At 41.1% G+C, this 22,837-nt stretch overlaps 1 protein-coding gene across 2 annotated transcripts in view; it reads left to right on the top strand.

The window, feature by feature from the left end:
• Window positions 1–22,837, top strand: part of GRM5 (glutamate metabotropic receptor 5) — a 466,389-nt gene that overhangs the window by 378,636 nt on the left and 64,916 nt on the right. For both annotated transcript variants that reach the window (XM_033949081.1, XM_033949080.1), the window contains exon 3: window positions 7,124–7,359. In XM_033949081.1, the coding sequence (XP_033804972.1) occupies window positions 7,124–7,359 (236 nt within the window). The remainder of the gene's footprint in view (window positions 1–7,123; window positions 7,360–22,837) is intronic.

Genomic DNA, 22,837 nt, shown 5'->3' with positions numbered 1-22,837 from the left:
ATAAGCTTAACTAAAAACCTTATTACTTTACAATTCATATAGAATATCTCCACCTGCACAATGTTCGGCAACACGCATAATACCAGAAATATCTCCGTCATAATGATTTATTCAATTAAGATATTCTTCCATAGCTACAGAATGGGGAAAGGTCATATCCTTGAAAAAGCCTTCTATTCTGCCATGCAACGTTCATTTTTTTTTCTCTTTCTTTGTAAAATGTTATATTGTTTGCAGCTTATTCATTTTTACTGATCAAGCTGCCTCTTATATTGCAACATCCCCCCTCCCCCCCCCGCCCTTTTAAAAAAGCACGGAAGAGTTTTTTTGCGCTGAATGCTCTGTGCTGCTCTGATGGTCATACCCCCTCTTCTATTAAACTGCGCTAGCAGTTTTTAGTGCAGAGAGCTGCACTGAATGGCAGTTTCCCTATCGCTACATGGAGCCTGGCAGAGCTGCTTCACAAAACACGGAAGACTTATCAGATAAAAGCAGGGAAGGGGTGCTGCTGTACAGGGGGAAGTAAAAGTAAGGGAGAAGGGCTACTGTTGGACAGGGGGAACAGGGAAGGGATGCTGCTGGACAGGAGGGAGGTAAAGGGAAGGGTGCTACTGCTGGACAGGGGGAGCAGGGAAGGGGTGCTGCTGGACAGGGGGGAGGTAAAAGGGAGGGAGAAGGGCTACTGCTGGACAGGGGGAGAAGGGAAGGGGTGCTGCTGGACAGGGGAGAGAGACAGAAAGATAGTGGGCAGGGAGAGAGACAGAAAGAAAGAAAGAAAGGGGGTAAGGAGAGAGAAAGAAAGACAGACATACAGAAAGAAAGACAGACATATAGAAAGAAAAACAGACATAAAGAAAGAAAGAAATGCCTAAGTCTACACATCTATTCTAGCATTAATGTAACGGACTAAAAAAACTAGTGTTTTTAATATTCTAGAGCTCACCAGCCTAAGATGTTTAACTGGAGGAATAGACAGTTACACAAATAACAGTTACACAAATAACTGAACAAACTTTTCGCAATGGGGTTTAGGGCAGAATAGAACCCGTCAAATATGCCGAGGCCATACTACGCACACACAAATAGATCATCTCTAATAGTCTGCAGCGTATGCGGTCTTCCAGGTTCTTAGATCATTGCACTAAGCAGTAGTCATACCCCTTAGATCATGAAAAAAAATGGCCATTACATATTTGTGTGCATCAAAGAGCAGGTATTAACATAGTTACACTAATTTCCTGAGGGAATGTTCAAACCAGAGGCAGCATGCGTGTACTTTCATTTTTGGAAATTCACCAGTTACCATAATAAGGAAAAGTATGCAGTATTATTTACGCTTACACTCAGTTATAACATTACACGTCGGCCTCTCCATTAACCTACATGCAATGGGATATTAGTCGGTCAGCTCGCTGGCCTTCAAGGGCTTACATCCCAAAGATGGATTTGTTTTTATCTCAAAGTCAGCTGAAGCTGGGAAAAAGCTGGGAAGAAATGTTCAGCCCCTCCCTTTCTCCCAAAGGAAAATGTATAGCCCTTGCTAAAGAGTGACACCTACTGATATGTGCATGCAATCATAGTCGCAGCTAGAGAATGACACGGTGACAAAATTCATCACCGTCCCCGTCCCCGTGGGAAACCATCTTCATGTCATTCTTAAAGGAGAGAGGGAAGAATCAGAGTATGAATGGCCACAACCACTGACCCGCAAGCTTTGCTTTGAAGAATGCTGGTGTAGAAGGACTGAGGTTGAAACAGACACTACAGAATGACAGTCTCTGGTATCCAGAGCAGATATTGTGATGTCATAATGCCTCATTCCACCAGTGCCTGAGCTAATCACATCAGTGATGTCACAATGGCTTCATTATCCTTGGCTCACATAAGAATCAGAGTATGAATGGCCACAATCACTGACCCGCAAGCTTTGCTCTGAAGAATGCTGGTGTAGAAGGACCGAGGCTGAGATAGACACTACAGGATGACAGTCTCTGGTATCCAGAGCAGATATTATGATGTCATAATGCCTCATTCCACCAGTGCCTAAGAACCAATCACATCAGTGATGTCACAATGGCTTCATTATCCTTGGCTCACATAAGAATCAGAGTATGAATGGCCACAACCACTGACCCGCAAGCTTTGCTTTGAAGAATGCTGGTGTAGAAGGACTGAGGTTGAAATAGAAACTAGAAAATGACATGGGATTATTTCCCGCGGTTATCCGCGGGGACGGGAATGGTGATGAATTTTGTCACCATGTCATTCTCTAGTCGCAACCTCTCAAGGCAAAGAACTGTCACTTCACGACTGGGCTAGATGGGGGAGAAACGACAGGCAAGATTTGGGGCAGCCTTTGATTAAAGTGAAATAGCAAACAGAGGATAAAAAGAAGTTACTGGGCAATAAAGAATTAAAATAAATATAATTTGTAATGAATTTTATTGTTATGGTATAATTGCTCTTTTTTCACACTCCCAGTTGGAAACTGTCATAAAGCTTCCAAATGTACTGAGCAAAGCAGCTCTGATATTTATGCTAGGGTACAATTTGAGTGGAAACTTCACTGGGGGTAAATTAAAACGTGTTTTGTGGTTTATATTTGACAACATCTCAGCTCGTTTTCCACTTGAAATATAAAGGATAAATTAGCCCATCTGACTGGGTATTTCAGTTATTACTGGTGGTGGTGGGGGGGGGGGAGGTGAGGTGGTGAGGTCATTAGAGAGGCTTGTTGAGTGTTGCATATTAAATTGTATAAAAGGGTTTAATTCCCCCCCACAGTGTTTTTCATCCAAACTGAAGTGTAATAAAAAGTTTGAGTTATATGTACAGTCTCTCCTCTGCTGAAAAACCATATAACAATTTTAACAGGGATAACAGAAAGCACCGTGGCTCTTTATCACACGGGGAAGTGATATAACTGCTTGCTTGAATGAAAAGTGCCCCTCACGCTTTTCATGTTTGAAAATCAGCCAAGGAAAAGCACCTGTACACGTTCCGCCAGACACTATATAGGTCGCCCAAAGTTGATTGTAGAATTTTGAGTGCCGATGCTAGATCCACTCCTAAACCTACAAAGAGACATAAATACACTCGAGGAATGGGTCGTGAAATGGCAAATGAGGTTCAACCTGGATAAGTGCAAGGTGATGCATGTCGGTAACAAATATCATATGCACGAATACAGGATGTCCGGAGCTATACTCGGAGAGAGCCCCCAGGAAAGAGACTAGGGAATACTTGTAGACAAGTCAATGAAACCGTCCGCGCAATGTGCGGCGGCAGCGAAAAGGGCAAACAGAATGCTAGGAATGATTAAGAAGGGGATCACAAACAGATCTGAAAAGGTTATCATGCCGTTATACCGGGTCATAGTACGCCCCCACCTGGAATACTGCGTCCAACACTGGTCGCCGTACATGAAAAAGGACATAGTACTACTCGAAAGGGTCAGGAGAAGAGCGACAAAAATGTTTAAGGGACTGAGGGAGTTGCCGTACAACAAGAGGCTAGAGAAACTGGGCCTCTTCTCCCTTGAAAAGAGAAGACTGAGAGGGGACATGGTCAAAACATTCAAAATATTGAACAGAATTGACTTAGTAGAGACAGAGAGATTGTTCAGCCTATCCAAGGTGAAGAGAACAAGAGAGCACTTGCTAAAGTTAGAAGGGAAAAGATTCTGTACAAACGTAAGGAAGTTTTTCTTCACCCAGAGAGTGGTGGAGGTCTGGAACGCTCTTCCGGAGGCAGTTATAGGGGAAAGCACCCTTCAGGGATTCAAGACAAGGTTGGATAAGTTCCTACTGGAACAGAACATACGCAAGTAAGGCTAGACTCAAATAGGGCACTGGTCTTTGACCTAAGGGCCGCCGCATGAGCGGACTGCTGGGCACGATGGACCACTGGTCTGACCCAGCAGCGGCAAATCTTATGTTCTTATGTTCTAATTATTGTCATTGTTTGGCATTGATTAGGATTTATTTACAGGTCTGCCCTTCAACCCATTTTAGAACATGTGTACCTAATTTTCATAGCATACAACTCCGAAGGAGGCATGACCACAGGAGAGGCATGGCTGCAGTGGCATAGTGAGAGTGACCGACGCTCCTCTCCCGCCCCCTCTGCCACGTCTGCGTGCGCCCGCACCCCTTCGCCATACCTTTTTATCTTCAGGGCGAGCAGAGAAGAACTGGCTGCCCGCATTGGCTTTGGAGCTCTCTCTCTCCGATGTCACTTCCTTCTGGGATTGACAGAGAAAATGCCGAAGCCAAAGCCTGAGCAACAATTTGCTGTTGCTCATGCAGAAGGGGTGCGGGCATGCGCGGCAGGGGGGAGGCATGGGAAAGGGGACAGAGAGGAGAAAGACCATGCCTGGGGGACACCCCACCCCACACACCCCCCCCCCTTACTATGCCACTGCATGGGTGAGTCATGGGACTTTCCAGAATTTAGATGTCAGGTTATAGAATATTGTCATTTGCGTGCCTGACTGCCATAAGCTGAATGCCTGTATGACAGACTGGCGCTTCACCCCTCCCCCACCCTCCACCCTGGTTTTGGGAGGTAAAGATTGTGCACGCACACTCTGGACACAGTTTTAACTGCTACAAAACCTTTATTTGTGTATTTACAAGACACGTTCCCTCACAGCCCAGGGAGGAAAATTATTCTAAGTTCAAATAAACAGTCTCAGTCAGACCCAGGAATATATTCCACAGTTCTCAGAATAAGAAGTTGGGTTTATCCCAGCCAAGCTATCAATAACTCTTTCTCCTGGTACAGTCATTCTTTCTCTCTCTTTCAAGTGCTGTCAGCTTCCTCAGGGCAGGGTCTAGGGCAGGGGTCTCAAAGGCCCTTCTTGAGGGCCGCAATCCAGTCGGATTTTCAGGATTTCCCCAATGAATATGCATGAGATCTATGTGCATGCACTGCTTTTAATGCATATTCATTGGGGAAATCCTGAAAACCTGGCTGGATTGCAGCCCTCAAGGAGGGACTTTGAGATCCCTGGTCTAGGAGAAAGCTTGAGAGTCCCTTTCTCTTCCAAGGACCTCCTCGAATGATTCTCCTCTGTGGCAGATAACACAGCTCCTTGCCGAATCCCGTCCCGTGTCTCAGCAGGGTTACCTGAGACATGTAGTCCACTCAGCCTTGGGCTAGCAGCCCATGCTGCATGGAAGTGGAATGGTAGCATTAGTGGAAGATAACCCCATACTCTTCCACAGCCAGCTTTTAAACCAGTTCTTGGCGGCCAAAATCAGGCACAAAAGCCTTGATTCTATAAAAGACATCTACCAGTAGGCGCCTAACTTAATTTTTTTTTTTTATTGGTTTCATTGATGCTGATAATTGAAATCACCGTTAAAAAAATAGATTAAAAAAAATAAAATTAGCTGATAGATGCCTAAGTCAGCAGGTGTGGAGTTTAGGCGTGGATTGAGTTAGGTGCCTTAAGTTAGGCCAAGGAAACCCTGGCTTCACATACTGGCACCAAACATTATGATGCCTACCAGCGTCCAAGTCAATTTAGGCTCCGCTAGGTGCGATTACACAAAAAGCACCTAATTTTGATTGACAATGTTGTAGGGGTCGCTTTTCTAGGCACCATCCGAGTTAGGTGCCGTTTATAGAATCTGGCCCCAAAGGCCTTATTTTATATAGGATGGCTAAAAAATTGGCACCGAAAAGGATGGCGTGCACCGTGAGTCTATAAACTGCCTCCAGAGTGAGGTACAGTTTATCGAATCAAGCATAGTACCCTAACACTAAGATGCACCCATTTAAACCAGGCCTAAATACCTCCTTGCAGAATAGCTGTATTCTATAACTGCACCTAATTTTTAAGAGTGTCAATGACCCACCCATGATTCTCCCCTGGCCACGCCCCCTTTTATGATCCACACACTAGAATGTATGGACACCACTGGAGTGGAGGCGTGGCCTGGTGGCTAGGCAGTAGATAGGCAAGTCACTTAACAATTGGCCCTTGTAACCCACACAGCAAGGGAAAGGAGCTTGTATATCACATTTTTGTAGTTATACCTTAGTGTTAGAACCTAACGGATGTAGCGGTATATAAGAAATAAATTACATTACATTACATTACATATAACCATACTCAAAGCATTTTCCCTACAGGTACTTCAAGCATTTTCCCTATCTGTCCTGGAGGGCTCAAAGTCTATCTAATGTACCTGGGGCAGTGGAGGATTAAATGACTTGTCCAGGGTCACAGGGAGTATCATGGGCTTGAACCCAGAACCTCAGGCTATAGAGGCTGTAGCGTTAACCATTGCACCACTCTAGAAGTCAAGATATAATAAAAGTGAGCCAAGTAAAGGACAATGAAGCCATTGTGACATCACTGCTGAGGCTGGCTCTTAGGCATTGGTGGAATGAGGCATTATGATGTCACAATACCAGCTCTGGTTATCAGAGGCTGAAACTATTTATTTATTTGATTTTCTATACTGTTCTCCCAGAGGAACTCAGAACCGTTTACATGAATTTATTCAGGTACTCAAGCATTTTTCCTTGTCTTTCTTGGCAGGCTCACAATCTATCTAATGTACCTGGTGTCTATCTAATGTAGCTGGTGCAGTGGAGGATTAAGTGACTGGCGCAGGGTCACTAGGAGCAGTGTGAGGTTTGAACCCACAACCCCAGGGTGCTGAGGTTATAGCTCTAACCACTACATCACACTCTCCAATTAACCAGCTGGTGAACAGACACAGGCACATTTCTATTGTGAGTTGTTGAGCGCCTATGTCAACACAGATTAAGCCTTAATTAAGTTAGCTGCCGATATTGGTCCCTAACTTAAGTCAGACTTTATAGAATCAGGGCCTTAGTTCAAACATTTTGCTTTTTAGTAAACAATCTCCAATGTCTGAGAATATTTCACATGGCTCTTTCTTTACAAAAATGTTTGCTTTCTGGTGTGTTTCTTTTGCAATTTATATTCTTACTTCATAGAACCCTATCATCAATTAAACAGACTGAAAAATACTGTGCATTTAATAATGGGTACGATTAGCTGTGAACACTATTCAAGGAAGCAGGTTAATCACTCTTTTAAGAGCAGTTTTAAACGCAGGACTTTATCTTTTTATTTCTGCAGTGACGGCTGGGCAGACAGATACGATGTGACAGATGGCTATCAGCGGGAAGCCGCTGGAGGAATAACGATCAAGCTTCAGTCTCCTGATGTGAAATGGTTTGATGATTATTACCTGCAGCTACGGCCGGAGACGAATCTCCGGAACCCTTGGTTCCAAGAATTCTGGCAGCACAGGTTCCAGTGCAAGTTGAAGGGATATTCACAGGAGAGCCCGAAATACAACAAGACATGCAACAGTAAGCACGTTTCCAGTTCGTTTCCAGAATCAAGAGAGCAAGTGTAGCTATGATCAAAAATGCATAATTTTTTTTTAAAAGATCATGCAACGTTACTGTATTCTGCTTATTCGACTTTAGCCTACAATAAGGGGTAGAGTTACCAGATTTTAGTTTAGTAAAATCCTGACCCCCCCTAGACCAGCCCCCAGGTCCACTCAGTCCCACCCATCCCCGCCCTTTTATACCCCAGTCCCGCCCCCAATTTTGCCATAGCTCCGCCCCCACTGCCCGACGTGATTTTGAGGAAGCTTTTCAAAGCACTTGGTCCAGCAAAGTGCCAGGTTTTGAAAATCCATCTAGAACCCTGGATATATCCTTGAACAGGAGGACATGTCCGGAGAAATCCAGACGTCTGGTAATCCTAATATGGGGGAATTTTATCAATGGGCACTAAGGCCCAAATTCTTGATAGTGCACTGCAAGTTAGACAGCGATAGGTGCCCTACCACCACCTAACTTAATTAGTTTTAATTGGCTTAATTGGTGCACCAATTAAACTGCAATTTTCTTAAAAATTAAGGTACCTAAGGGTGTCTCCAAAAAAGGCCTCCGGTATCCTGTCCACAAAGACACTTCACGCATTTCTGATGCCTATCTTCCACCTAGCTGTGATTCTGTAAATGTGTCGTTGTATGATTGACATGTGATCGGTGGACATTTGTAAGGCATTTGCCAATAATGGCACCATTTACAGAATCCGGGCCTAAGCGATTTGCTGCACACTAACTGCGTTAGCATGTGCTAATGATTAGCATGTGCTAAACTCTAAGATGCCCATTATATTTAAACGGGTGTCTAGCGCATTATTAGGACGCTAAACTCTAAGACACCCATAGGAGCATAATGGGCATCTTAGCATTTAGCGTACACTAATCGTTAGTGCGATAAATCGTTCAGCGCCCTTTGATGAATTTCCCCCTAATTGTCAAACAAGTAAAAATGTAGGAAAATCCATTTTATACTAATTAATCATTGGAGATTCTTCTGCTGCTAGGAGGGTTGGGTTTTGTTGCTTTTTTTTTAAATTGATTTACTGATTTTGATATGAATGCATTAAACCCCAGATTCTATAACTGCTGTGCAAATGTATGCACACAAAACTGAACACTGTCCTGAAATGTGCACATATCTACATTGGCTCTGGAGCTAAATTATCTAACGAGCCAATTACTATCAATTACTAGTGTTAATTGGCAACAATTTGGATTTCTGTGTGCATCTTTCCTAGGCGCCATTCTATACTGACCCACCTGCCACTCAAAACAGGGTATGGCGATGGGAGGGGCATAGGTTGGTCAGAGTTCGTCACAAAGGATGCGCACTATATTAATGAATACTGAGGATTAGCACCCGACTTATGTGCTAGGATTTATACCGGGTTTCAGGTGGATGGAGTGTGCGTTCTGTGGCAATTGGGCAGTGCTGGATTAAACTTGTAAGCTAAGTAAGCACGTGCTTAGGGCATCAAGGGAAGGGGGGCACCACAGAAAATTTTCATAGCCAAATTTATCATGTAAATCATTAAATTAATTAAATTTATAGCCAATTTAAAAATTTAATGAAAAATGAATAAGTTCTGTTTATAAAGCGTTCATTTTCTCAGTTGAAATATATTAAAAATCCCCTCAGAACAATTATGCAACAAGGCAGGCTGGATGCCTTATCTCTATTTTATATAGAAGCAGACGTGTTACGTAAGATTGATTATGAAGATCTGATGAAAGACTTTGCAAGGAAAAAAAGTAGGAGAAAATTATTAAGCCATAAATAAAATGGACTCAGTTCACTATTTGGCTAAACTTCATCTGGGACTTTTCAAATATTCATAAATCACCAAATCTTCCTATCATATCGAAACATATTCACAGTACTATCTTATAAACCACTGAATATTTTTCTAAAGTGTGTAGAATCCTCAGAGGGATCACTTTCCTTTATTTAGAGTTCATAGACATGATGGAAACATTCAAGGTAGTGAAGGGAATAGACTTGGTGGAAAAGGACAGGTTGTTCACTCTCTCCAAGGTAGGAAGAACGAGAGGGCACACTCTAAAATTGAAAGGGGATAGATTCTGTACGAACGTAAGGAAGTTCTTCTTCACCCAGAGAGTGGTAGAAAACTGGAACGCTCTTCCGGAGTCTGTCATAGGGGAAAACATCCTCCAGGGATGCAAGACAAAAATAGACAAGTTACTGCTGAACCGGAATGTACGCAGGTAGGGCTAGTCTCAGGGCGCTGGTCTTTGACCAGAGGGCCGCCGTGTGAGCGGACTGCTGGGCACGATGGACCACTGATCTGACCTAGCAGCGGCAATTCTTATGTTCTTCTAGAAGGATAATATGAGCCAATATCTTCAGTGGGTCCTTTTTTTGTCATGGTACGTTTTCAATGCTTTTCGAAAATGAAAAGAAGAATCAGTTTGTCTCAATTGAAAAGGCAAACTGTTCCTTATTTTAGGTCCCTGGTACGCAAAGGATAACTCTAAATAAAATGAAATTGCTATATATAACATAACATAACATTGTGATTCTTATCCGCGTAACCATATGTTCAACGCGGTTTACAAAAGATTATAAATAATAAACAAGATCATGAAGAACAAGAAGAGTTATTTGACCAAGTATTTTGAGAAAAGGTTCTCAACTGGGTTCTAAAATGTTTATAAGAACAAGCTATAAGCAATAACGATCGGAATTCTTTATCGTGAAAAGCTGCTTGAAATGCTAAAGTATGATCAAAAAATGTCTTGCTTTTACAACCCTGTACGGAAGGAAAAGTAAACAGGGCGTGAGATCTTCTGCTATGTTTATGCGATGCTAGAGAAAATCTATGGACCATATAGAACGGAGCAGTGTCATACATAACCTTATAACAGAGAGAGCCCAACTTAAACAAGACACGAGCCTCCATCGGGAGCCAATACAACTCGTCATAGAAGGAAAATTTAACCTATAACATTGCGTCCGTCTAGCAAAACCAAATGAATTAGAAATATTCACTGCATAGGTTAATGCAGAAGAATTATGCCCAAATATAGGTTCAACCATGCCTTCTTAAATAGCACTCTCTGATGCTATTTAACCTAAAATATCCATACCCTATTCGCTCAATGTCCTGTAAGGTAAACCTCTATCTGTACCCTGTTATCCCCTTTGCTTCCAGGAAATCATCCAGTACCTGGGGTTCAAAAAGGGACTGGATGATTTCCTGGAAGCAAAGGGGATAACAGGGTACAGATAGAGGTTTACCTTACAGGACATTGAGTGAATAGGGTATGGATATTTTAGGTTAGGTAGGGAACACTTTCAGGTCATGGACTTGGGGGGCCGCCGCGGGAGCGGACTGCCGGGCACGATGGACCCCTGGTCTGACCCGGCAGAGGCAACGCTTATGTTCTTATGATGTTGTTTTTAACTGGAAGCCAGTGGAGATCCCTCAACAAATGGGTTGTCCTCTCAAACCTACTTGACTGAAAAATCAATCTTGCAGCTGAATTTTATATAACAATTGCAAGTTACTCCACATCTTCTCCGACCCTGGACAAGTCAATTAACCCTCTATTACCCCCAGGTACCAAAATGTACATTGGAAGCCCGCTAAGGACATAGAAAGTGGCTGCACCTAATAAATGAAAACTGATTTGGTTGTAAAACGGAAAAGCAGTATATCCAAGTTTCCGAGTTTATTAAATATTTGATTAATCGCTTATTAACATTCTAAGCGATGTACAAAGCATAAAATATTAAATTACAATAGTTGAAGAGAAACAGACAATGTAAATATGACTGACAAGACAAATTAATGATACAGAGGGAAGGGAGTAGGTAAAGAAACGCAATTTAAAAAAAATAGTAAAGAAAACATATAAGGGCAAAACAACATTAGGGAGGAGGAAGAAATAAAAAACAGAAAATGTAAAGCATAGGGCTTAGTAGAAAACCCTAATCTACTCCTACATTCTAGTTATATTAGCTATCGAATGCATCTTTAAAAAGAAAGCATTTTAGTTTGCTCTTAAATCTATCCAAACCTGATTCTTCTTGTATATAAATTAGAAGTAGATTCCACGTTTGAGGGGCTGTAACAGAAAAAATATAATGTCTACATGTATTTATAGATTTAAGAGAAGGAACTGTCAAAAGATGCTGGTCAATAGATCTAAGTGATCTAGAGGGAGTATAGGGAATCAATACTCTATAAATAAAAGAAGGTGATTTGTATAGAAGAGATTTAAAAGTTAGTAGACTTAGTTTGTATGTTATTCGGTGAGCAACTGGAAGCCAATGCGCTTCCTTAAGTAACGAAGTCACGTGATCAAATTTTTTTGCGTTCTTTATGAGTTTAATTGAGGCATTTTGTATGATCTGTAGACGACGAATTTCTATATCAAGTTGATGACCCAATCGATCATCGTAGCTTTTCTGTGGGAACCAGTTTTATTAAGAAATATATTCTGAAGGAGGTGTTGGGAGTGATGTCACAGACAAGCACCAGCTGCAGCAAGTGTATCCGAGGCTGCCAACTATGGTACATGGCTACAGTTATATGCATAGGCATCGGAACGGGGGAGGCCACAGGGGCCATGGCTAGAGAAGGGCACGGGGACAAATTTTTCCCCGTCCCCGCGGGAACTCATTTTCCCAGCCTGTCCCGCAAGTTCTTTTCCTGTCTCTGCCCCGTTCCTGCAAGCTCTGTCCTCATCTGCACAAGCCTCAAACACTTTAAAATCATAAGTGGCAACATTCTAGAGCTCAGATTGTGATGTCATAATGCCTCATTCCACCAATGCCTACGTTCTGTCCTCATCTGCACAAGCCTCAAACACATTAAAATCATAAGTGGCAACATTCTAGAGCTCAGATTGTGATGTCATAATGCCTCATTACACCAATGCTGCAAGCTCTGTCCTCAACTGCACAAGCCTCAAGGCTTGTGTGGTTAAGGCAGAGCTTACATGAATGGGGCAGGGACAGGAATAGCAGCAAAACTCATGGTGATGGGATGGGGGAATTGAGTTCCTGCGGGGATGGGGACAAATTTGTCCCCGTGTAATTCTCTAGTCATGGCATTCCCAAAAATTGGCAGTCACTGGTTGGCGTATGCCCTCCCACCCATTGCCCGGCATTGTAATTTAAATCTTCAGGGCAGCCACCGCACAGCATCAACAAGCAGGCCTACCCCGGAACCTTTCATTCTACTTCCAGTGGCAAGGCTGCTCATTGATGCTGCACGGCGCTGGCCCAAAGATATAAAGTACAACATCGGGAGGAGGTAGGGGGTGGAGTCGGCAGCTTGTGACGTGCCATGCCACAGGGTTCCGCTGTGGCTAGGGTGGAGCTCCTGGGCCCCCCCCCCAAACCAAACAGCGTTCTGCTGCCTAAGCTTATATGGCAAAAGGGGTATTTCAAAAGTACTATCTTGAGCACAAAGGGCTAGATTCAGCAAATGACACCCAAAAAATTGATGCTCAGTATTACATTTTTTTTTTTTAAGGGCACTGAGGGCCAAATTGTACAAACAGCGTTCTAGAGCTAGGTGGCGGTAGGCATCCTACTGCCATGTAATGAACCAATCAGGATACATATTTTCTAAAATAAATTCCATTCTTAGGCACATGTTTTGCACCTATGAAGGTGTATAGGGACACCCACTGACACCTAAGCCTGGTTGCTCCGGACATGGCCTTAGGTGTCCATATATCTAATTTAGCTGAAAGAGGTTATCAAACAGCCTTAGTTAACTTCATTTAATACACTTTTGATATATGTTCACTGGTCCTCAGCGGGCCACCACACACTCAAATACATTCATAGTGAATGGCTTTACGCTCCCACTCGTCATTGGAACCAGCCCGATTTTATATTAAATTTGACTTGCATTAATAACGGTAATATATAAATACTAAAAGTACTTAGCTTCTAGTAGTAAGCTGTGCAGGGAGAATGTATTCTAAGTATTTATATATACTTTTAGTAATATATAAATACTTTTAGTATTTATATATTACCGTTATTAATGCAAGTCAAATTTAATATAAAATCGGGCTGGTTCCAATGACGAGTGGGAGCGTAAAGCCATTCACTATGAATGTATTTGAGTGTGTGGTGGCCCGCTGAGGACCAGTGAACATATATCAAAAGTGTATTAAATGAAGTTAACTAAGGCTGTTTGATAACCTCTTTCAGCTAAATTAGATATTTGTTCATATCTTCATTTGAAAATTGGATTATTTGAGTGCTAGAGTCTACATCTTAGGTGTCCATAGGCATCCCTATGTGCCTCTGTAGGCATGAGACCAGCGCCTTAAATGTAGGCCTTTAAAATGCTGGCTTACATGTGTGATAACTAATTTATGATAAAATTAACATCTATAAAACATCTACATAAAGATTAGAAACAAAAAAGGCATATAGAGAAAATAAGACAGTACCCGATGATAGCTTAGTTGTGGGTTTAATGGCCATTATAAGTTCTGGCCGCTGACCCTGGGCACTTGAGGCATTTAGTCTTCGTCTCTTTGTTTATGCCTGTTTTATTTTTTACTTTTTAGTTTCACTGTTGGCTCACATTAGGAGTTTGAGTATTATTACATGTAAGGCGCCTAAGTTAAAAAAAAAAAAAGACGCGATTCTGGACACGGTGCCTGCCATTGAAGGACATGTGGTAGGCATCCATTTTACAGGTGCTTGCCACAGCAGGCGCCGCTTCCACCTTTCCTACTGAAAAAAACACTTCTCCATCTTCGGACCTTTCATCCAAAGTTTAATAGGAAATAGCCCTCCCACTGGCACTATGCCAAAACAATGGAAGATAGCCATTATCAAGCCGATCTTGAAACCACCTTCTGGCACAACTTCAGACTGTAGCAATTTCCGCCCAATAGCTAACATTCCGTTTCTCGCTCAAGTCACCGAAAAGATCATCTTCAACCAGCTGGCCCCGTTCTTGGAACAAACAAATGCAATCCATCCAATTCCCATGAAATTTTATTGAAAATTTTAAAAATATTAGTACAAGAAATGCTAAACAAGGTCCATATCGTAAGTAATAAATAAGCACAGATTGTAAAAAAATGAAAATTACGAACAAAAATTAGAAACACAGCTAATATACAGTATCTGGAAAAGTAATAATAAACTTCTAAGTATCAATGAAGGACTCAAGATATTGAGAAAGATAACATTGTAATATTAACAATCATGAGAATTACAGTCACAGTAAGAGGATAGAAGAGACCAGGTGTTTTGAATCGCTCTAGGGGGTCACCAACCTGTCTGCCATAGCAAGTTCACATCTAGGATGAAACAAAAGTGAATTCCACCACGCATGAACATTAAGCGAATGTGAAGTTTTCCAAGTTGACTAAATCAATTTTTGAGTGACTGTAATCAAAATATCAAATAATTTTGAATGCCTTCTTGGGATACTGATATCTGGAAAATGAGATTTGACTATAACAATTGAAAAAAGATATCTGATTTGAAATATCAAATATCTTTTGCATAATTATCCAAGTATCTTTCCATAGGGAATTAACAAAGGGACATTCGTACAACATATGTATCAATGTGCCTGGAAGTTGCTTAAAATTCCAGCATATATTAGATGGTACCAACCCCATCACCGAGAGGTTAGGTGGAGTCCAAGCCAATTTGTGGTACAAAAAGTATAGAGATTGGATGGAACTTGCCTAAGTTAGAGGTCTCATAGTCCTAGTCCAAAAGAGAGTCCAACTCGAGTCTTCTATAGCATGCCCGCAGTCCTGTTCCCAAATATGCTGAAGAGCTAGAGTGTATATAGAAGAAGATGGGATACAATGCTTTTGCAGATAGGAGGTCATTAGCAATGTGAGAAATGGAAGTGGATAATAACATTCTAGCAGGTCATGGGGAAGTTATACTTTGCTCTAGTCTAGAGTATACCACACAGGAGTGTAATCTTGATGATCATAAAACCAACGCAACCCTTGCTGAATTATAAAGGCTCTATGATAGGAAAGGAAATTTGGAAACAAGACACCACCCAGATCCATTTTCAATTTTAGTTTCTTTAACGCAATTCTAAGCTGCTTAGAGTTCCAAAGAAATAAAGTGAGCAATCTGTAATTTTATCAGAAAAAGTTTAGGTATCATAAGTAATATATAATTTATTTTAGGAGTTAGCATCATCTTAATTGTTTCCAATCTCCCCCACCATGTTAATTTGAGAGGGTGCCAGGAATGAATATACTTTTTAATTAAAATTATAATCTTCTCACTATTAATATTAATTGACTCCAGTATGGATCTCTTTAGTTCTATTCCCAAATATTTCAACATATAATCAACTAATCAAACCGGCTTCAGACCTCATCACTCCACAGAGCTCTCACTGCTAGGACTAGTCACAACCATCCGGAACTACATTGATCAAAGAAAATCCATACTCCTGATCTCGTTAGATCTGTCTGCCCTGTTCAATATCATCGACCACTCAATTCTTCTTAATTGGCTCAAAACATTAGGTATCTCTAGAACCGCCCTGAAATGGTTCCAATCGTATTTCTCTGAGAGGCAATACCAGCTTTGCCTTCCAACATCCTCATCAGAATCTTACAAGCAAGACTCAGGGGTACCTCAAGGCTCCATCCTATCCCTGATGTTATTCAGTCTCTTTCTTGCTTCTCTTCTTACTGTTGCTCAATCTTTCGGCTTTACTATCTTTGCGTATGCGATTGATATTCAGCTCATTCAACCCATTCAACCTGACAACACACAAATTCAGGAAATCAAGCATAAACTTACTCTCATTAGTAACTGGTTATCTCAAAATTTACTCGCCCTCAAAATTGCTAAAACAAAGGCTTGCTCTTTCCAACTAAAGAAAATGAAACACTGAAAGGCCAATTATGCATCTCTTCTACACCAATCCAACTGGTAGAGACCATAAAACTTCTAGGAGTAATTCTTGTTAATTTTCTCTCTTTTAAAGCTCAAATTAGCTCCATAGTGCAAAAAATGTTTCTTGAAACTAAGGATGATCCACTCAATTTCAACCCTTCTAGATCCAAAAGCGCTCAATATTTTAATTCATTCCTTGATCATTTTGAGTCTAGACTACTGCAATTCCCTCTATCAAGTAATCACCCCAAAACAGATCAGGAGACACTGTTCCCCTCCTGCCTGGGCCATCTTGGGATAATGGTAACTCCTATCCCACCAACTGTGACTATCATGTCTCATACTCCTTTCCCCCCCCTTCCTCCACTGAGCCAGAACCCCTTCCCTCCAAACAAAATCCAGCAATGACTAACTATCAAGGGGGAGGGTAAAAGCTCCTCACTGATCTCCCTTCAGCCCTCCCACACAAAACTGTTCCTGCCCATCAAAGCTCCTAATACTATTCTCTAATCAGGAATCCTCTTCACCTCAGCAACACTGACCCAATCCACTGGGTCCTACCCCTCTCCAAGCTATACCGCTACCCAGTCCCTTCCTTAACTCTAAAGAGGAATCATCCCTGTTATAAACCTAAATCCAGGTTGAATGCATTGTTTCTTCTGTGGGTTGAAGGTGCAATTCTTAGAGGTGGCTTATTCTAGTGGTCCCCAACCCTGTCCTGCAGGACCACTAGCCAGTCGGGTTTTCGGCATAGCCCTAACGAATATGCATGGGGCAGATCTGCATTCGTAGCATCTTCATTACATGCAAATCTCTTTCATGCATATTCATTAGGGCTATCCTGAAAACCTGACTGGCTGGTGGTCCTCCAGGACAGGATTGGGGACCACTGGCTTAATCTATTCAATCGCATTATAAAACTTTCTTAGATTAGAAACACCGTTGCTTGCTATTGGTGAACCTTTTATTTAAGTTTCTCATGCAAATATGTGCTAGCTCTTCATGGAAATAACTATGTTTCTCTTGATCCGTCACAGCTGGAGAAGTGCTGGAGGTTGTTATTTTCTTGCCATAGGTATAATGGTGGGTTTTGAGGACATTTAGCTTTCAGTGTGATTTGTAGGAGTCTTGGCTTCTTTGTTTCCATTATATGCTTATGATCCCTGTTCCCTACTTTCCCGTCATGGGGGCTTCACAGTGTAATGTTTCTTTCGCTTTAGGTTTTTCTTTTATGTATTATTTGGTTTCCTTACTCATTTGATGGACTGTATAATTTCAGAATTCTAATAAAAAATTTTTTTAAAAAAACAGTGCAGCTTATTACATCAGCCTCCCACTATAGCATTTCACATATAACATTATAAAAAGTTATATGAGGTTAGACAAATTTCATATATTTCTTGACAAGTTTTCTGGAGTCAATACGCTCTTCCCAAGGTCTTAACCTTAAGACCATTATTTCCGTGCATTCATTTGACTATAATGGCTACCATATCGTTTTATCCTTTAAAAGGAGGTCATTTCCTGATGTACCAAGGATTCTCTACATTCTAGATAATTCACAGCTGAGAGAAAACGTCAGAGCAAGGTACTGAAGCAGAAAGTTTCAATAAACTAAAATGTTTCTGAGCTAGAACATAAAAAAACGCAGCTTTTCGAGAAGGGGTCTTCCATTCTTCCTATCTATTGGATTTAATGCTTTTGGAGAAGGGCCCCTGTGATTTCAAAGATTGAAGAACCAGAATGCGTATGATCAAACACTTAGGCTCAGATTTGAGATATTTTTGTGTGAGAGAAATAAAATGTATAACTTCCTCACTCCAATTCCCCCCACAAATCTGTTTCTTAGCGTGGCTTTGAAACTCTGTATCTTTCTCGCCTCCTATTTAAATAAAGGCAAAAATTCCACTGGGGAAAAGCATTATGCAAATGCAAATATATTCAAAAGACACCGTGGGACTTCTAAATGATTCTATAAAAAGTATGCACCAGTTCTTCTTTTTTTATTTATCAAGTTTTACATTTATAATAATCAAGATAACTTGAAAAAGGAAGATTGTGACTATAGAAATAATATTATTTATTGTTTATTTAAAGCTTCTATAGCGCTACTAATGACTATTAAATCAATTCAGAGTAGTACACATGAGCAGCTATGATGGAAATTTGAACATTAACTCCAGTAATGATGGTACAATACTCAAGCTACAATATATGTAGCTTGAGTATTGTACCATCATTACTGGAGTTAATGTTCATTTCTACACTGAAGGAGTTATGATAAAAACAAACAAACCCAAATGGTTTGTTACTTACAGAATTAGATCATTTCTTAGATGTCCAATATACATATATATGTACAAATCATTTATCTAATCATTCCTTTGATTGACTCAAAAATAAGGAATACTATAACCCTATATCCATTCATTATCTAGATAGTACAGAATGGTACACAGATGAAAGCACGCGAGGACAAAGAAGCTCAAACAAATGTGTGCAAGACATCAATGCGCCGTATTTAAAGTTAAATTCAAAGCGCTCAGAGGGTGTGTGTGGAGTGTTGGCACTGCCGTTGGGGGGTTTGGGGGAAAATCCCCTACCCCCATTACAGAGAAAACTATAATTTTTCCCTGTTTTAGGGATAAATTACAGTTTCCTCCTCTAATTGGGGTGGTTCCCCCCCACCCCACCCCCAAAGGCAGCACCAACACTTCTAAGTAAAATGGGGGGTTCCCCCCACACCCCCTCTCATAGCGCTTTAAATTTAACACTTAATCTGCCATGCTGACATCCTGCACATATTTGTCTGTTGCTGTATTCTGTACTATCTGGATCTGTTTGATTATGTACTTAGGAAAGCCTAGCAGGATTGCATTGCAGTAGTCCAAAATAGAGAGAACCAGCAATATACAACTCAAATATCTGTTCTAATTCACAAATAATATACCTCACTAGGAGAGAGCAAGTAGAGAAATGGCAAAGGAAGATGGCCTATAGGTCAACATTACCAAGAATCAGTATGTTCCACAAACTAAATATTAGTCCATTTATAAATACATGTACAGTAACTATGGTTGCAACAGATCAGCAGCACTGACCCCTTTGCCCTCTAAGAAGAAAAGCAGTTGTGTCTAATGATATTATATATGTTTTATGGTACCCCACTCAGAACTGCTGGATGTAGTGAGTTATAAATTTTTAAAATAAAATATTATATATTTACATGGATAACAAAGTTGAAACTTAGTTCCAATTGATAATACTTGAGGATGATAAGTCAAGAATTTATTTCTCCTGGGCTGAGTCCATTTATACACATCTGGGAAAATAGATATCTTCCCACCCATAAAGTTACAAACACCAATATGGATCTCCCCCCCAACCCAAGCTGAAGTAGAGTGTCTTTATCATGCATAAACACAAAAGTGATAATCAAAGTGGATCTGTCTAGAGTCTGTTCGATAAAACTTTCAAATACTGCAAAACAATCAAGAATATTTGACAATACATTTTCCAACTGAGCTTAGGAAACTTGTACCTGCTTCAAAAGGAGGTAGTAAATTTTATGAAGAGGAGGAAAAGTAGATTCCGAGGGCTTAAAATACTCTGAATCTGCTTTTCCGCCTCTTCATAAAATTTACTTCCTTCCTTTGAAGTGCAAATTCTAGTGTGTGAATTTAGAAAGAGGGTGTGGTCAGAGAATGGACATGGTTGGATTGAGGCATACCTAAAAGTTATGGGCATTCTTATAAAATACACCTGATCTTCACATACAACCTAGGCACAGGCATTTAGGCCTGGTTTTAGCTGGCCTAAATGGGTGTGCCTAAAAGTTATGCGACGCACTGGTACTTAGCATGATTCTATAAAAGAAATAAGAACATAAGCAATGCCTCCACTGGGTCAGACCCGAGATCCATCGTGCCCAGCAGTCCGCTCATGCGGCGGCCCAACAGGTCCAGGACCTGTGCAATAGCCCTCTATCTATACCCCTCTATCCCTTTTTCCAGCAAGAAGTTGTCCAATCCTTTCTTGAACTCCAGTACCGTACTCTGTCCTATTACGTCCTCTGGAAGCGCATTCCAGGTGTCCACCACACGCTGGGTAAAGAAAACTTCCTAGCATTCATTTTGAATCTGTCTCCTTCCAACTTTTCCGAATGCCCTCTTGTTCTTTTATGTTTTGAAAGTTTGAAAAATCTGTCCCTCTCTACTCTCTCTATGCCCTTCATGGTCTTGTAGGTCTCTATCATGTCTCCTCTGAGTCTCCGCTTTTCCAGGGAGAAGAGCCCCAATCTCTCCAATCTTTCAGTATACGAAAGGTTTTCCATGCCCTTAATCATTCGTGTCACTCTCTTCTGGACCCTCTCAAGTATTGCCATATCCTTCCTAAGGTACGGTGACCAATACTGAACACAGTACTCCAGGTGCGGGCGCACCATTGCCCGATACAACGGCAGAATGACTTCTCTCGTTCTGGTCGTAATACCCATCTTAATAATACCCAACATTCTGTTTGCCTTCTTCACGGCTGCTGCACATTGTGCTGTTGACTTCATTGTTGTGTCCACCAGTACACCCAAATCTCTTTCAAGGTTACTTCCCTCTAATACTAATCCCCCCATTTGGTAGCTGAACATCGGGTTCTTTCTCCCTATATGCATGACCTTGCATTTCCCTACATTGAAGTCTATCTGCCATTTATTCGCAGAATCACACTAGCTTAGCAATTATATCAACAGAGACTGCACATTTCAAATAGTGGTGAAAAAAAAGACATAGTAACATAGTAAATGGCGGCAGATAAAGACCTGAATGGACCATCCGATCTGCCCTAATCATACACACACTACGTGGAGATGATGCGGTATACATACCTAAGGATTAGATTAGATTAGATTTAATTCAAATTGTCCTTTTTCTTAGATATTTGGGGGTCAGAAACCCAGAGCTCTGCCTGGTCCTTTTCTTCGGTTCAGTCTACTAGAGTCTCCATCAAAGCTCACTCCAGCTCATGTAAACCATCCCAGCCGTTGAAACCCTCCCCAGTCCATCCTCAACTGAATGTCCTATACGGGACACAGACCATGCAAGTCTGCCCAGTACTGGCCTTAGTTTTTCAATATATACCCATTATTTTCTGATAAGAGATCGTTTGAGTCCATCCCATGCTTTTTTGTGAACTTTGTCACCATTTTCTTCTCCATCACTTCCCTCGGGAGGGCATTCCATGCATCTACCACCCTCTCTGTAAAGAAGAATTTCCTAACCTTACTGTTGACCTCAGATTTCCTGTTCCAACCATCATGAGACTGAATGTATTTTATATATAGGAGCTTCTCCAGTCATTGGTCAAAAAAGCTCCACTTTAAGCATATCACTCCATTGCAGTCTTCAAAGAAAAAGAAAAAAAAATTGCAGAGAAAGGGGAACCCAGTTTATTTTGTATTTTGAGCTATTTGGTGAAATCTCTTAGTGAGGGTGAAGAATTTTGTGTTTGGCAAAGACTGCTGATGGAGAATTAATGTCGCACAGTGGTTAAAGCTGCAGCCTCAGCCCTGAGGTTGTGGGTTCAAACCAAACACTGCTCCTTGTGACCCTGGGCAAGTCACTTAATTCCTCCATTGCCCCAGGTACATTAGATAGATTTTGAGCCCACCAGGACAGACAGGGAAAAATGCTTGAGTACCTGAATAAATTCATGTAAACCATTCTGAGCTCCCCTGGGAGAATAGTATAGAAAAATGAATAGTGTGAAAAGTTTCAGCCTCTGATAACCAGAGCTGGTATTGTGATGTCATAATGCCTCATTCCACCAATGCCTAAGAGCCACATCATCAGTGATGTCACAATGGCTTTACTGTCACTACATTTTGATTCTAGAGTGGTGCAGTGGTTAAAGCTACAGCCTCAGCACCCTGAAGGTTGTGGGTTCAAACCCACACTGCTCTTTGTGACTCTGGGCAAGTCACTTGATCCCCCCTTTGCCCCAGGTACATTAGATAGATTTTGAGCCCACCAGGACAGACAGGGAAAAATGCTTGAGTACCTGAATAAAATTCATGTAAACTGTTCTGAACTCCCTTGGGATAAAGATTTACAAAATTGAATAAATAAATCTTTGTCCACTTCTGTCTATGAAGGAGACCTGTATATCACACCAATGTAGACTCAGTCACAGAAAGATAATAGGGAGGTATATTATCTCAAATTATTAAATGCCTTAGAAGTCAAAAAAGTATAATAATGCTAAGAAAAGACTCCTTAATACAAGGACAATAATTTGAATTTGAAACTTGAAAAACAAGTGACTAGAATTTTCACATACATTGCAAATGTGACGGCTTTACTGGAACAAACGATAACATCTGAAATGGACAGAGCAACGTTACTAGTATCATTTGTTTTTGAACAGGATGTGAACATGATTATGAAATTGTTTTTTTAAAATTCCCAAAAATTATTTGGGGGAAGGAAAATATGGATATATCCTGATGTAGCTAAGACTACACAAGAACGGAGGAAAGAATTTCTTTCAATGCGACAACAGACTA

The sequence above is a fragment of the Geotrypetes seraphini genome, chromosome 6, assembly GCF_902459505.1.
Source record: "Geotrypetes seraphini chromosome 6, aGeoSer1.1, whole genome shotgun sequence".
NCBI classification, from domain to species: Eukaryota; Metazoa; Chordata; class Amphibia; order Gymnophiona; family Dermophiidae; genus Geotrypetes; species Geotrypetes seraphini.
Note: the sequence above shows the minus strand (reverse complement) of the source record. Positions and strands in the feature narration are given on the sequence as shown.